The sequence below is a fragment of the Emiliania huxleyi genome (genome assembly GCF_000372725.1).
Source record: "Emiliania huxleyi CCMP1516 unplaced genomic scaffold EMIHUscaffold_67, whole genome shotgun sequence".
In the NCBI taxonomy this organism is placed as follows: Eukaryota; Haptophyta; order Isochrysidales; family Noelaerhabdaceae; genus Emiliania; species Emiliania huxleyi.
Genome location: NW_005196981.1, coordinates 542,373 through 555,682, shown reverse-complemented (window position 1 = coordinate 555,682; position 13,310 = coordinate 542,373). Strand labels below are relative to the sequence as shown.

General features: G+C 66.1%; 5 protein-coding genes across 5 annotated transcripts in view; 1 reads left to right on the top strand and 4 right to left on the bottom strand.

Moving 5' to 3' along the window:
• Nucleotides 1-2,946, bottom strand: part of EMIHUDRAFT_216021 (hypothetical protein) — a gene marked incomplete at both ends in the record, with an annotated part of 3,718 nt that extends 772 nt beyond the window's left edge. The window contains 6 exons of the mRNA XM_005762669.1: nucleotides 35-193; nucleotides 275-310; nucleotides 401-491; nucleotides 827-1,110; nucleotides 1,438-1,533; nucleotides 2,638-2,946. Of these exons, the coding sequence (XP_005762726.1) occupies nucleotides 35-193; nucleotides 275-310; nucleotides 401-491; nucleotides 827-1,110; nucleotides 1,438-1,533; nucleotides 2,638-2,946 (975 nt within the window). The remainder of the gene's footprint in view (nucleotides 1-34; nucleotides 194-274; nucleotides 311-400; nucleotides 492-826; nucleotides 1,111-1,437; nucleotides 1,534-2,637) is intronic.
• Nucleotides 2,947-3,074: 128 nt separating this feature from the next.
• On the top strand, nucleotides 3,075-5,090 carry EMIHUDRAFT_358314 (putative alcohol dehydrogenase). Its single transcript, XM_005762668.1, has 6 exons — nucleotides 3,075-3,542; nucleotides 3,614-3,741; nucleotides 3,811-4,389; nucleotides 4,468-4,503; nucleotides 4,574-4,717; nucleotides 4,796-5,090. Exons 1-6 carry the CDS (start codon nucleotides 3,407-3,409, stop codon nucleotides 4,976-4,978), a joined length of 1,206 nt encoding a protein of 401 aa, XP_005762725.1. The 5' UTR covers nucleotides 3,075-3,406; the 3' UTR covers nucleotides 4,979-5,090.
• A 272-nt stretch (nucleotides 5,091-5,362) lies between these two features.
• EMIHUDRAFT_437936 (hypothetical protein) lies at nucleotides 5,363-6,232 on the bottom strand (the record flags this gene model as incomplete). The annotated part of the gene is made up of 1 exon (XM_005762667.1): nucleotides 5,363-6,232. A coding segment is annotated over one exon (760 nt), but the record flags the coding sequence as incomplete, so codon positions are not given.
• Nucleotides 6,233-11,716: 5,484 nt separating this feature from the next.
• EMIHUDRAFT_216017 (hypothetical protein) lies at nucleotides 11,717-12,053 on the bottom strand (the record flags this gene model as incomplete). Its single annotated transcript, XM_005762666.1, has 2 exons — nucleotides 11,717-11,872; nucleotides 11,982-12,053. 2 exons carry the CDS (start codon nucleotides 12,051-12,053, stop codon nucleotides 11,717-11,719), a joined length of 228 nt encoding a protein of 75 aa, XP_005762723.1.
• A 757-nt stretch (nucleotides 12,054-12,810) lies between these two features.
• EMIHUDRAFT_67751 (hypothetical protein) lies at nucleotides 12,811-13,310 on the bottom strand (the record flags this gene model as incomplete). Its single annotated transcript, XM_005762665.1, is given in 3 exon segments — nucleotides 12,811-12,894; nucleotides 12,914-13,042; nucleotides 13,230-13,310. Coding segments are annotated over 3 exon segments (294 nt in total), but the record flags the coding sequence as incomplete, so codon positions are not given.

Below are 13,310 nucleotides of genomic sequence, written 5' to 3'. Positions count from 1 at the left end.
AGGGGGGGGGGGGGCAGGTAGGCGGCGGCGGCACCTGGTAGAGCTGCGCCGACGAGACCGACTCCGGCGTCTGCGCGCCGTCCGTCACCGACGAGGGCGTCGCGGTGCCGGCGCGCTGCGCGCCGAGCTGCTTGCGCAAGTGCAGCGAGTCGGGCGTGGCGAGGCCGGACGGGAGGGACGAGTTAGAGGCGACCTGCCGGGGAGAGGGGGTGCGAGAAGGCTCAGGGGGAAGGGAGGCTGGGAAGGGCCACTCGTCGGCAGACGAGGAGGAGACCGACGAGATGCCCGCCGCAACCTCGTCGGCAGAGAGCTCCGACGCGGTGTCGCCGTCGCCGCCGCCGCCGCCCTCCTCCTCGTCCTCCTCCTCCTCGTCGTCGCTCCCCTCGGCGTCCTCCTCCACGGCGCCCCAGTTGTCGCGCGACAGCGACGGCGCCAGCTGCTCTGCAGGCTCGGCGCCGGCCGTCCCAAACACGTCGCCGTACAGCGGCCGCCTGGCGCGCAAATCAGGCGCTGTGGCGAGGCGCCGTGGCGAGGCGCTGTGGCGAGGTGCTGTGGCGAGGCGCTGTGGCGAGGCGCTGTGGCGAGGCGCTGTGGCGAGGCGCTGTGGCGAGGCGCTGTGGCGAGGCGCCGTGGCGAGGCGCTGTGGCGAGGCGCCGCCCACCGCCCTCGGGGCGAGGAGGTCGCCGCAGCAGTGGCCGCATGGGCGCGTCGACGGGTGGCCCGATCTCGTCCCGATCTCGTCCCGATCTCGTCCCGATCTCGTCCCGATCTCGTCCCGATCTCGGCGGGTCCTCGCCCGAACTCGTCGACGGGCGGCTTGCCCCACCCGCCCGGGTGGTAGCCATAGGTGGCCCCCTCGGGGATCGGCGCGTTGAGGCCCGCGATCTTGAGGTTCGGGTACGACGGCGGCGGCCCGTACCGCTGCATGTTGATCAGCCACGGGGGAGGCCCTCCCAGCTCCATCCCGAGCGCCTTTTGCAGCTCGTCGGACGCGACGCCCGGCTTCTTCTGCCGCAGTTGCACCTCGTGCTCCTTGCCCTCGTAGTACGTGTCGCCGAACCGGCTCAGGCGCGGCTTGCTCTGGAACTTGAAGAAGGCGTCGTGCAGCACCTGAGAGCGCGCACAGGGGAGAGCGGTGAGCGGCGAGTCTCGCGTCGGCTGGGCCACGGGCGCATGCGTCGCGCCTGGTAGTCGATGTCGATCTTGCCCATCTTTGGCTGCACGCGCTCCTTCATCTTGCCTGCGGGAGGGGGGGCAGAGAGACGGGTCTCTGTCGCCTCCGAGTCGCCCCCCTCGCCCCCTGGAGCTCCCTCACATCATCCAGCTCACTCACCGACGCCCAGCTCGGCCAGATCTCGGCCAGATCTCGGCCAGATCTCGGCCAGATCTCGGCTAGATCTCGCCCTTGAGCTTCTTCGCGTTCTCCTTCTCCATCACCGACGCGCGGATCTTCTCGATTCCGGTGGCGGCGATGAACTCGGGCAGCGCGAAGGGCGGCTTCTCGACGCCGCGCTTCCCCTGCAGGAACTTTCGCTTTTGCGACCAGTGCCGCGGCACGGGAACCTGCAAGGGGGGGGAGAGGGGGGGTGGGGGTGGGGGGGGGGGCAGCGGGCCGGGGGCAGAGTCGGAGCGATGAGGGGCCAGGGGGTCGGAGGGGCACAGGGCCAGGGCCAAGGCCCAGGGCCGCCGGGCAAAAGAGGCCGGCAAGGGCCAGGGGGGGCAGGGGGCCAGGGGGGCAGGGCCGCGACTGCAGGGGGCGTGCGGTCGCCGTGTTGCGAAGTGACTTGAGGTTGACAAGGAGGCGCGGGTCGGCGGAGGTGACGTCCCACGGCTCGATCACCTGCCGCCGGGGGGGGGAGCTGCTCACTACTGCCGCTGCTCACAGCTGCCGCTGCTGCCCTCCACTGCCCCTTCCGGGCGGCGGCGGCGGCGAGGGGTCGGGGGCGTGTCGGGAAGGCGCAGAGGGAGAGGAGTCGGGAGGGAGTCGGGAAGCGGCCGGGTAGGGTCGGGGAGGTGTGTGGGGAGGCGTGTTCGGCGGGGCGTCGGTCGCACCTCCGGCTGAAGCTACTGCTCTCTAATCTTCACAGCTCCTGCACTCTTCACAGCTACACAGTCTCGCACCTCCGGCTTGCTCACGAGCTGCTTGAGCTCGGCAATCGAGAGGCGCTTCAGCCGCCGCTTCGCCTTCTTTCCCATCTCGTTGGCCGCCTCGCCCCCCCCCTCCTCCTCCTCCGCCGCCGCCGCCTCCTCCTTCTCCTTCGCCTCTCTCTTCGCCCTCTCCTCCTCGCTCTCCTCCTTCTCCGCCTCCGCCTGCGGCCGGAACCGCGCAAACACCTGCAACACGGCGCGTCGACACGCGGTGGCCGGTCGGCGGCGCGGGCGGGCGAGGGATAAGGGCAGTCTGGCGCGGGGGCGAGGCCGCGCGGGCGTGGCGAAGCGACCCGCTGAAGACACAACACCCTGCCAGGCGCACCCTCTCGCTCGGGGCGGCGCTCCGGCGCTTCGGCGGCGGCGCCGCGGCGGCCAGGGAGGAGGAGAGCGCGCGGCAGGGGAGAGCGGCGGGCGCGCCTCCGCCATCTCGCTCAGCTCCTCCGTCCCGAAGAGCTCCGCCTCGGGCGCCTGCGGCACGTACTCCACCTGCATCCCCGCGAGCAGCTCGCTCGCAGCGCTGCCCGCGCCCCCCTCAGCGGCGGCGTCGCCGCTCCCGGCGGCGGCGTCGGAGGAGGCGCCCCCCGCCATCATCGCGATCCGCTGAGCCTGCAGCGCCTTCCTGTTGGCCTTCTTCCGGTCCTTCTTCTTCCGGTTCCGTTCCGAGTTGCGGCTCGACGCAATCGACTCGGTCTCGGTGTCGGTGCCGGAGGCGCCGCCGATGGTGGACATCTCCGAGTCACTCTCGGCTTGCGCCGCGGCGAGGGCCGCCGCGGTCAGCCCGCCATTGGGAGGCATCTCGCCGGCTGCAGGGGCCCGATGCCCTAGAGCACACCCTGGTAGGCTGCGCGCGGCCTCGGGCACCTCAAAATTCTTTTCTTCCTCGCAACGACCCGTCCCCCTGGGCGACTAGAGCCCCGCCCGCCCTCTGCGCGGCCGGCGAGGAAACCCGAATGGTGCAAGGCGTGATCATCGAAGCGGACCACATCGTGGACACCAACCCAGCAGACGGCAGCGTCATTGCCCGGGTGCCGATCAGCACGCCCGCAGTGGTCGACGAGGCGCTGCAGGCAGCAAAGGCGGCACAGCCATCGTGGGAGCAGACGCCGCTCTCTGAGCGGTGCGAGCGGATCGCGGCCGCCGTGAAGTCCCTCACGCCCAAGGCAATGTGAGAGGCCGCATCGAATGGCATCGGGTGCGAACGCACACGTTGGCTGGAGGATAGGTCGCCTCCATCGCCGAGCTGTGTGTGCGCGAGATGGGGAAGATCCTCTCCGAGGCGACGGAGGAGGTCGAGGGCGCGGCTGACAAGGACGAGTTTGTGCGGCACGTACGCGCCGCCAACGAATGTCAGCTGATCGGCGGATCCTCCATCCTCGTCCGCGATGCACACGGCAGCCACGGCTGTCCGCACTCTAGCCCTCTCTGCCCGCTCCCGAGGACGGTCCGCCGCCCCGCTCGGCAGGCGTGGTGGCGGTCTGCGCTCCTTGGAACTTCCCAGTCGACGAGATTCTGCTGCTGGCCATTCCAGCGCTCGCCGCCGGGAACGCGGTCGTCGTCAAGCCGTCCGAGGTGGCGCCTCTCTCGGGCCAGGCGGGCGGCGGAGACGCACCCGGCTGCCTTGCCCCCAGCAGCGCTTGATGGGTTTGGTTCGTCGGTCAGGCGGCCGTGGAGGCGCTGCAGGCGGGCCTCCCCTCCGGGCTGGTGGGGCTTGTGCAGGGCGACGGAGCTGTGGGGCAGCGGCTGGTCGAGTCGCCGCTGGTGGACATGGTTGCGATGACGGGCTCGTCCGCAACGGGCAAGCGCATCATGTCGGCCTGCGCGGGCGGGCTGAAGCGGCTCGTACTCGAGTTGGGCGGGAAGGACCCGTTCATCGTCTTCGAGGACGCGGACCTGGACCTCGCCGCCAAGGACGCGGTCGCCTTCTCGCTGATGAACTGCGGGCAGGTCTGCTGCGCCGTCGAGCGGGTGTACGTGGCGGAGGCGGTGCAGGCGGCGTTCGAGGAGAGGGTGGTGGCGCTGGCGAGGGGGTACGTGGCGGGGAACGGGCTCGACAGCGGCTCAAAGATCGGGCCGATGGTGTCGGCGAGCCAGCGCAAAGTCGTGTCGAGCCACGTCGAGAGTGCGATCGCCGAGGGCGCCACCTGCCTGCTCGGCGGTCCCGCCGAAGCCGAGAGGCTGGCGGGGGCGCTTCCTCATGGCCACTTCTACCCCGCGACGGTGCTGTCGGGTGTGCCGCAGGACGGCGGCACATCGCCGCCAGAGGAGACGTCTCCGAGCCGCGCCCACCGACTCGTCCGCATGCCGCGCTCCCCGTAGGGCGCGCGAATCACGGCGGAGGAGACGTTCGGGCCGGTGCGGCGTCCGCGCCGATTGGACGGCGGCAAGGAGAAGCCTTCTCCGAGCCTCGTGCATTTCGCGGCAGGTGGTCGCGATCACGCCGTTCGACGGCGAGGAGGCGACCGCCGTCGCCCTCGCAAACGACTCCGAGTACGGCCTCTCCGCGTGCGTCTACACGGGCTCGGCGGCAAAGGGCGCTCGCGTCGCCGCGCGCATCAAGACGGGCCAGGTGCCACATCCGGCGCGCTCTGTCGCTGTCGCCTCCCTCCCACTCCTTCTTACTCTCCCCCCTCCCTGACGGGCCGAGGTCGGCATCAACAACTGGCCGCTGATCAACGCCGCCGCGCAATGCCCGTGGGCGGGGCAGAAGGGCTCCGGCTTCGGCTACCACAGCGGCGAGGACGGGTGGCGGCAGTTCTCGTCGCCAAAGTCACTCGTGTACGCGACGGCCGAGGAGGCGGAGGCCGTCTTCAGGGAGCTGGTCAAGTAGTAAGAGGGAGGGCCGAGACCGCGCTGGGGGCGACTCAATGTTTTCTCTTCTTCTCTGACTGTCCGACTTGCTTCAGAGAAATAAATAAATAAAAACGGACACCTCTACTGTGAGATGGGTAAAAAGGAACAGGTCCCCGCCCCGCCTGTGCGATCTTTGTGCAGGGTTCTTATGTGGGTGTGGTCGGCGACTAGCCCGGGGGTCGTCCTCTCCCGGTGGGGGACTAGCACTAGCCGTCTTCCACATGGTCCCTCGGGTCCCTGCTGCTCCTAACCTCTTCGTGTACATCCTCCTGCTGATCTCCGCAAAGTCCTAAGTCCTGCTTCAGAGAAAAGTCACGGGGCGAAATGTCGATTTCTTAACGTTCTGGCAACCCCGTTCGCTAGGTATGCATTCGTATGAACACGGAAATGCACAGGCTGGCGACAATAACAAGAGATAAACATGACATAGCGCGACACGGTACTCAGCCATATGTACTCACATCTCACAACTCAGCTCAGCCGAGGCGTCACCTCAATCACTGTAAAGCGCACCCCGCTGGCCTGCAACTGTTCGCTCCGGCCGGTCGGCAGGAGGAACGTGAGCGGCGGGTAGCACACCTCGCTCTCGTTCGGGAAGCACGAGAGGAAGGCCAGGTCGGCGCCCCTGTCCATGAAGCTGCTCGTGGCAATCTTGAGGAGTAGCGCCGAGGTGGTGGCGGCGCCGTGCCCGCACGAGTAGCGCATCGCCACTGCCAAGTCGGTGGTGGTCGACATGGGCGCCACCTCGGTCCCGCCGCAGGCGAGGAAGGCCTCGCTCGCAACGACATTGCGCATCCCGCGCCACAAGTCGACCTGCGCTCGCGTGCCCGCGTCGACGGCTCGCAGCCTCTTGAGCGCCTCAGCGATCAGCGTCATCGTGACGGGGAAGGGGTAGCCTTGGTGGCAGATACCGTTTGGGCTCCGCAGCGGCAGGTTGAGTGATCGGTAACCCGCTGTCGTATAGAAGCGGAGCGCCGCCACCTGCGCCGCGGTGAGGCCCGCGAGCCGTGCGCTTGCGTGCGAAGCAAAGTCGGCGAGGCGGAGGCCAGACTCACGGCCGCCGTCGAGGACGCCGTTGGGCCACTGCCGCTCGCACGAGCCGGTCGCCGCGTGCAGCACGTACTTGAGGCAGTACCGGTCCTCCTCTGTGCCGTGCGCCTCCACCTCACGCACCATCGAGGCGAAGCCATCGGCGAGGCCACCGTACACGGTCTCCTCAGGCACACCCATGTAACCGAGGACCCCCAGCGCCGCATCGATGGGACGGCCCGTGACGAGCTGGCCGACGAGGAAGCGGTCCGCGTTGGAGGATGTGCCGGGGCTGACGTGGGGTGACGCCCCGACATGCCTCGCCAGCCGTGTGAGCTCGAGCGACACGGGCACCCGCCGGTTCTCCACCTCGACGTGCAGCTGCAGCACGAGCGGGGCGGTGCGCCGCGCGCGACGGATGCGCCAGATCGCTTTGATGGTGGAGCCCCATCCGAGCGCGAGCACGACGCAGAACCAGCTGGCAAAGGCGACGATGAGCAGGTTGGAGAGCAGCAGCGATTTGCAGATCCCGAGCGAGTCTTCGTCGCCCTTGATCGCCTGGAGCAGCGTGCCCTGCACAACCTCCACAGTGACCGCTCGCATCTCGAGCTCGCCGTTGACTTGCGCCGTGAGGGCGCCCAGCTCGGAGCTTCCTTCCGCCGCCGCGCCCAGCGCATCGTAGAGCCGCTCCTCGTCCACCTCCGCCTTCTGCAGGTTGCTGTTGAGCCAAAAGTCGAAGGTGGAGTTGGTCTGGCAGAGGCCGCCATTGTCCATCGACTCCTTGTTCTGCACGAAGAGCATCACCGTCGCCGCGAGGCAGAGCCCCATGAAGATTGTGTCGTAGACGAGCACCAGCGAGAAGAGCGCGAGCGTCGAGTTCCAGAGCACCCACGGCACCCGCTGGCCGCCGATTCTGGTGCTGCCGCACCAGCTCGAAATCGCACTGCAGCTGCGCGAGCGGCAGTGCTCCCTGCGGCGCACGAGCCTGTCGTGCAGGCCACGGTGGAGGTTACGCAGGAACGACGAGTGCATCTCGGCCTCGAGGAGATGGCGCTGCAGCGCGAGCAGGATGGAGAAGGGGTTCAGGTGGCAAAGGCCTGTGAAGATGACGATGCCGGCGACGAAGAAGGTCTCGTCCAGCTGCCGCTGAAACATTGCTTCGACGCTCTCTGGGCGGGTCCCAGCAGAGGCAGAAGCGTCCGCCCGCGTGCTACCGGCCTGGCTCGGCCGCACAAAGCTGCTGGCGCCTCGGTTACTCTGAGTTGTGTCTATGGCCATGTCGCTGGCGCTGCTCTCCGGCTCGCTCTTCCTCTCCTGGGACAAGCTCGGCTCCAGCACGACCGCGTTTATTTCTTCATCGCTGGCGCCGCTGGCGCGGTCCAGGCCGAGGCCGCTTACGCGGCCTGGGTCGACGAGGCTTACGCGGCTTGGGTCGAAGATGCTAAAGCGCTTTGTCATGGTCGCAACCACCCATTCCTCCTTTCGAAACTGGGTTCCAACTTTTTCCGGGGTGTGGTATGGTACCCGCGGCCCAAAGGGTGGGGGGGTATGGTCCTGACCGCCCGAGGCCGGCAGCCGGGAGGCTGGGTCTGTCAGCAGGCGGGGGGGTATGGTCTCGAGGTGGGTTGCGCGATCTACCATACCATACCAAAAAGTCCGAACCCTGGCGGAGAGAAAAGAAATTCCAGCGAATTCGGGGAACACGAGATGGGATGTAGGCATGTGTCCCCGCCCTGCACGATCCTGTGGCAACTTCTTGTGCGGTGAGGGAACTTCAATGAGTGACAAGACAAGGTAGATCTCCTTTTTTCACTGTGCTACACAGTCCTACAGAATGTCCCTCGCCGCCCGGCCAGAGCGCCTCCGCTCGTACCGCCGGCCCAGCCAAACGCCGACCCAGAGCAGGAGGCCTCCCCACGCGAGCAGCGGCGGCAGAGCGAGCGGCTCCCTCCGCCCCCCAGCCACGGCTGACTGCAGCACGCTCGCGCCCGACGAGAGGGGCGGCCTTTTGAACCCTTGGACGGTGCAGCAAAAGGGGATCGCCTGCGAGCCCGTGGGCACCGTGTAGCCCACGCCCTTGCAGCGGCCCTCGGTCCCGCCAAAGGCGCTTGCGGTGGTGGCGCTCACGCTTGCCTCGACGCAGCCGTCGACGCCGCCGACCCTCACCAGCCTGTGGTAGACTCCGCCGCCGCCGTCCGACGGCGCGTCGATGCCTTCCGCCGTCCGCGCCTCCTCGCCCCTCTGCCGCGGCACCGGCGTCGCGGCGGCCGCGCACGCGCCGCTCTCGACGCAGCCAAGAAAATCGGCCACCCCGTCGTTCATCAGCTTTGGGTCGTCGATCATCGAGCAGTGCCCCGAGTGCGGCAGCACGAGAGTGCGGCTGTTTGGGATCGCCGCCGCCATCGCGCGCAGCAGCGGCGGCCGCATCGTGTCGAACCTGCCCGCAGTGAGCAGCGTTGGCAGCGCGCCAAGGGCCGGCAGCCGCGCCGTGATGTTCCACCCCGCGAGCACGCCGCCGATGGTGAACTCGGACGCGCCCTGGATGCCGACGTAGATCTCGTCGTTCATCAGGCCCGACGCCCTCGTGTAGCAGTCCGGCGGAGGGTAGGTGCGCACGGTGAAGCGCGCCTCCATAGCCTTGGCGAGCGCGCGGTACTCGGCCGAGCCGAAGTCGCGAGCCGCGTCGAGGGCGCGCAGCCTCCGCTGGACGAAAGGCGGCAGCATGGCGCCGAGATTGCCCTCCGTCGGGTCCCACTGACTCCGGATGTACAGCGTCGCGTCGCTGAGCGGACCTACAGCCGGACAAGCTCAAGGCTCAGGGAATGGGAGGCGTGTTGTAGCCCTTCCGTGAGAGCAGTGTGAGAGTGACCCGAGAGGACGAGGCCGGCGAGCCCGCCGCTGTTCGGTCCTAGAGCGAAGAGCTGCGCCACGATGGTGCCCCACGAGGAGCCGAGCACGTGGAAGCGGCGCAGGCCGAGGTGGCGGATCAGTGCCGCAAGCTCCTCCGGATAGTAGTCGATGTCAAAGAGGTGCGGCGCGCTCGCCTTTGCAGACACCGGCCGCTCGCTCACGCCCGCGCCGACCTGGTCGTAGAAATAGACTGTCCTGCCGCGGCAGGCTTGCTGCTTGAGCGGCAAAAGGTAGTCGTGCGACCAGCCCGGCCCGCCATGCACCATCACGATAGGAAGCCTTTCGTTTGCCAGGCCAGACGGCGGCGAGGCCTCAAACCTCCAGTAGTTCAGCCGAAGCCCTTTGACGACCAGGGAGTCGTTCGTCTGCCGCAGCTCGCAGAGGTCCGGAGTGATTTCGTCGCACGTTGGAGTGGCGGCGCCGACATGACACGACATATGTGCATGCACGTCTTGCTACTTCCTGTATCGGGGTATGGGGGGTTTACGAGGTGTGAACGTGAACAGAGTAGCCAGATCGCTGTCGATCGTTACGGCATGCATGGGGGGGCTCCCAGACGTATGATCCTAGCCCAATAAGTTCCACGGAGCAGATTTGGATTTTTGACAGAATTAATGCACTGCCCCCGCGCGGTACTAACGATCGTAGTTTTGGGGGCGGCGCCCCTCACGGCACCACTCCGCCGCAGGACAGCCCGAGATTAGCCTAGCAGTGAGTGGGAATCGCCTGCCGGTCGGCTTGGCACGAGCCAGGCAGCTGGGCGGCCGTCGACCGAGTCCGAGAGACGCCTGAGGTGGGTGCCACGGCGTCCGCACGAAGGCGTGGCGGGGTGAGGAGCCAGGGGTGGTGAACACCTCCCCGTCGGGCGCGCGGCGCGCCGGATGGTCCGCCGAGGCCGCCGCCGCCCCGGCGGCGGCGATGGGGGCGGCGGGGCCGACCCGACCGGCGTTTGTCGGCTCCACCTACAGAAGAGCAGTCCATTGACGTATGATCCTAGCGTATCGCACTGCCTTCTCCCGTGTTTTGCCTGTCCTTTGATTGTGATGAAAAGCCAACCAAATTTCTTCCGTCCCGTTCACCATGTTCGATTTCTTCGGCTCGCGGAGCCTACTAGACCAGCGCTCGATTCCAAGCCCAAGGGGGTTGGCCCGCCCGGTGCCGGTCCGGCGTAGATTTGGCCGGAGTTTGTATGACCCCCCAATGTGCAATGAACACACCAGCGAGGGAGGGCGAGACGATCGAGGGGTCCCGTACCATGCGGAATCGACCCTATCCAGTGCTCAAGTGCTCAAAGTACCCCGCGTAGATAGGTTATTGTTTGTGTGTGTGAGAGAGAGCAGTTCGGTAAATACAGGACGCAGCGTGTATTGTTAGAATTCTTCTTCTTGCTGCCACCGGGTAGGCTTCATGGCCTTCCTACAGTGGGACCCACTGTATCTATCTTGGAGCACTTGGAGTGCAGTCATTAACCGCACATCCAGGGCCGGGGAGCTCAGAAGCGCACCCAGCGAGCCGGATGATCGGGATCGGGCTACGGGCTAGAGAGCCCTAGCCCCGGGGGTGCGCGTTCGCAGGGCAAGGGCCTTAAAGTAAACACGGGTCTCCGAGGGTTGGCCCCGCGTACCGGGTTTCCCCTTAACTGCAGGACGCCCCCTCTACTCGGAGCTAATGAACACCACACTGCACGCCTCACACGTCACACCCCCACTACACACTCACTCGCGCAGGCACTTGAGTAGACCCCTGGTCTCACCGCGGTCCGACGTCGGTTGGTCTTCGGCGTGACGAGGGCGGGCGCGCAAAAGGCCTTGCCGCCATCGCGTTGCCGCGAAGGAAAAAGAATTCGGAAAATGTGTTGACTAGGGGGAGAGAGTTTTGACGATTCTTAGCTCAAACACCATCCACACAACAAATCGCGCGATCTCACGAGCATTTTGATCGAGGACTAAGAGCCCTGCTCCGCGTGCTCGGCGCTGCACTCGGGAATGTGCCCGGCGGTGTCCTGCACGTGCCAGGCGCAATATGCGCGCACCCAAGGGGGGCTGGAGGGCTCGATGAAAGGAAAAGAATTCGACGGCGCCGAGTTACCGCGCCACCCCAGAGCAATTTCCTTGACCCCCGACCCCTTTTCTTTCTTTCATGTAAAATTCTTTCGTGCCATTTTCTCATTTGCATCTTTATCCGGTGGGGCGCGCGCCCCTTTCTTCTTTCTTTGAGATGTCCGTTTCTTTCTCCTTTGGCTGCGTTTTTGTTGGGAAGCGGGTACCCATTCGGAGCTGGTATAGCGAACCGACGCTGCTTGACCCGCGCCAGCGTCGGTTCGCTCTCCGTCACGCGGTCGGGCGTGTCTCACAATTAGCCTCAAGCTCAAACAAAGGACGCATGTGTCAGAGAAGCCTGTGCATGCGCTGGTCCTCTTTGAACGATCCGCGCGTGAGGTAGGCAGGTAGCATAGGGCCTTGTTGGCAGCCCGGCCATCACGTACACACGCTCGATGTGTTCTCTCGCGCAGCTTGTGAGAGACCCCGAAAGAATCATTATTACCGTACGGCTCTCAGATACAGACTATACCCCCTAGTGAGTGTGAGTGTTTGACGCACCGGCCGCGCTCCGCCAATTCGAATTTGAGACCGGGTATCCAGCGTCGTGGTGTCGCTGGTGCCTTCGGTCGACCGCGTGTTGGTATGGCTGTGCGCCTCAGGCGCGGCATCCATCGAAGCGCATGCCAACGGAGAAAACGCCGCGGGACAGCGAGCGCGCACAAACATGGCCCTGCTCAGGCCCGCTTGAGCTTGGCGAGAGACGCCCCCTCTATAGCCACTGCGGGCCGCAGCACCGCCGGTGCCGCGAGCATCGCCGCGCCGAGTGCGCCGAAGAGGCCCGGCCAGCCCGCCAGCGCCTTGAGCTGCGGCGCGACGAGCACGCCAAAGACCTGCAGCGGGCGAGCAGGGGCGGGGCGGCTCTCGCAAGTAGAACGGACGTCTCGCTCGGAAGTGCCTCTCTCTCTCGGAAGGGTGTCTCGGCGTACTCGAGTAGCCGACCAGCCCGCGCGCGGATGCACCTGGGCCGAGGGTGGCCGTCGCTGAGGCGTGCGCTGTCGAAGCGGGCAGCATGTGCTCCGATCTCCCCATCTCCCCATATCTCCCCATATCTCCCCATATCTCCCCCCGTACCTCCCCCCGTACCTCCCCAGATCTCGCACCGAGGACGCCGCCCGGCCCATATCTCCCCATATCTCCCCCCCACGCTACATGGCTCACCAGCCCATGCCAATGGCTTACCCGGGCGTGATGGCTTCCTCGGAGCCCATGGAGCCCCCACGCCCCATGGAACCTGCGTGAGCACCTTTGACGGTTCTCACTCCCCATCGAGCTCTTCTTGCCGCACGGCTCTTCTGTGTGCCGGCACAGAGCTCCGTGCCAGCCCTCCAGCGAGATAGGAACGAGTGTATCGCTTCAACGGATCGACCGTGCTTGTTATCAAGACCGATGTGACGTACACGGAGGCGGGAGGCACGACGGGAGGACGGTGCGGAGACGCGGTGGCCAATTTTTTTTTCTGTGTTTCGAGAAGGAACGGCAAATCTCAGGACACACAGCTCACACAAATTCACAGGGGGAGGAAAGTGGCGAGTCGCAATTCCAGGGGTGGTTGTTGGCCACCCTGTCCAGAATTCCAGAGCTGGGAGGGTGGTGTGAGAGATTTTTGAAAACCAAGAAGAAATCACGACTCTCACAGTGATTTGGGCTCGGCAGCTTCCGAGAGGTCCGGGTAATCTTTTGAAATTGCATCGTGATGGGGATAGATTATTGCAACTATTAATCTTCAACGAGGAATTCCTAGTAAGCGTGTGTCATCAGCGCACGTTGATTACGTCCCTGCCCTTTGTACACACCGCCCGTCGCTCCTACCGATTGAATGATCCGGTGAGGCCCCCGGACTGCGGCGCCGCAGCTGGTTCTCCAGCCGCGACGCCGCGGGAAGCTGTCCGAACCTTATCATTTAGAGGAAGGAGAAGTCGTGACAAGGTTTCCGTAGGTGAACCTGCGGAAGGATCATTACCGGTCTTTCCAACCCACACCGATGTTGCACCGTACCCCGTCTAACCCCGTCGCGGGCTCCGCGTTCGCGCGGAGCGCGCGGCTGTCCGGGGGGCTCTCCTGAGCCGACCCGGGCCCGCACCCCTCTTGTCTCGCGCCTGGGTGAGTGTGGAGTGGCTCTCCCCTCCCCACGGCCCCCTCTCTTGCGCAGCGCGGGCTCTCTGCCGGCGCTGCCTCAACTTATGAAACCCCACAACTCCTGCCGATGGATATCTTGGCTCTCGCAACGATGAAGAACGCAGCGAAATGCGATACGTAGTGCGAATTGCA

What these genes read in the sequence shown, in the direction of transcription:
- EMIHUDRAFT_358314 (XM_005762668.1), top strand. Translation starts at nt 3,407, where the DNA reads ATGGGGAAGATCCTCTCCGAGGCGACGGAGGAGGTCGAGGGCGCGGCT. An exon ending in TGCTGTCGGGTGTGCCGCAG is followed by an intron (nt 4,390 to 4,467) that starts GACGGCGGCACA and finishes CGCTCCCCGTAG; the next exon opens with GGCGCGCGAATCACGGCGGA. An exon ending in CGGAGGAGACGTTCGGGCCG is followed by an intron (nt 4,504 to 4,573) that starts GTGCGGCGTCCG and finishes ATTTCGCGGCAG; the next exon opens with GTGGTCGCGATCACGCCGTT.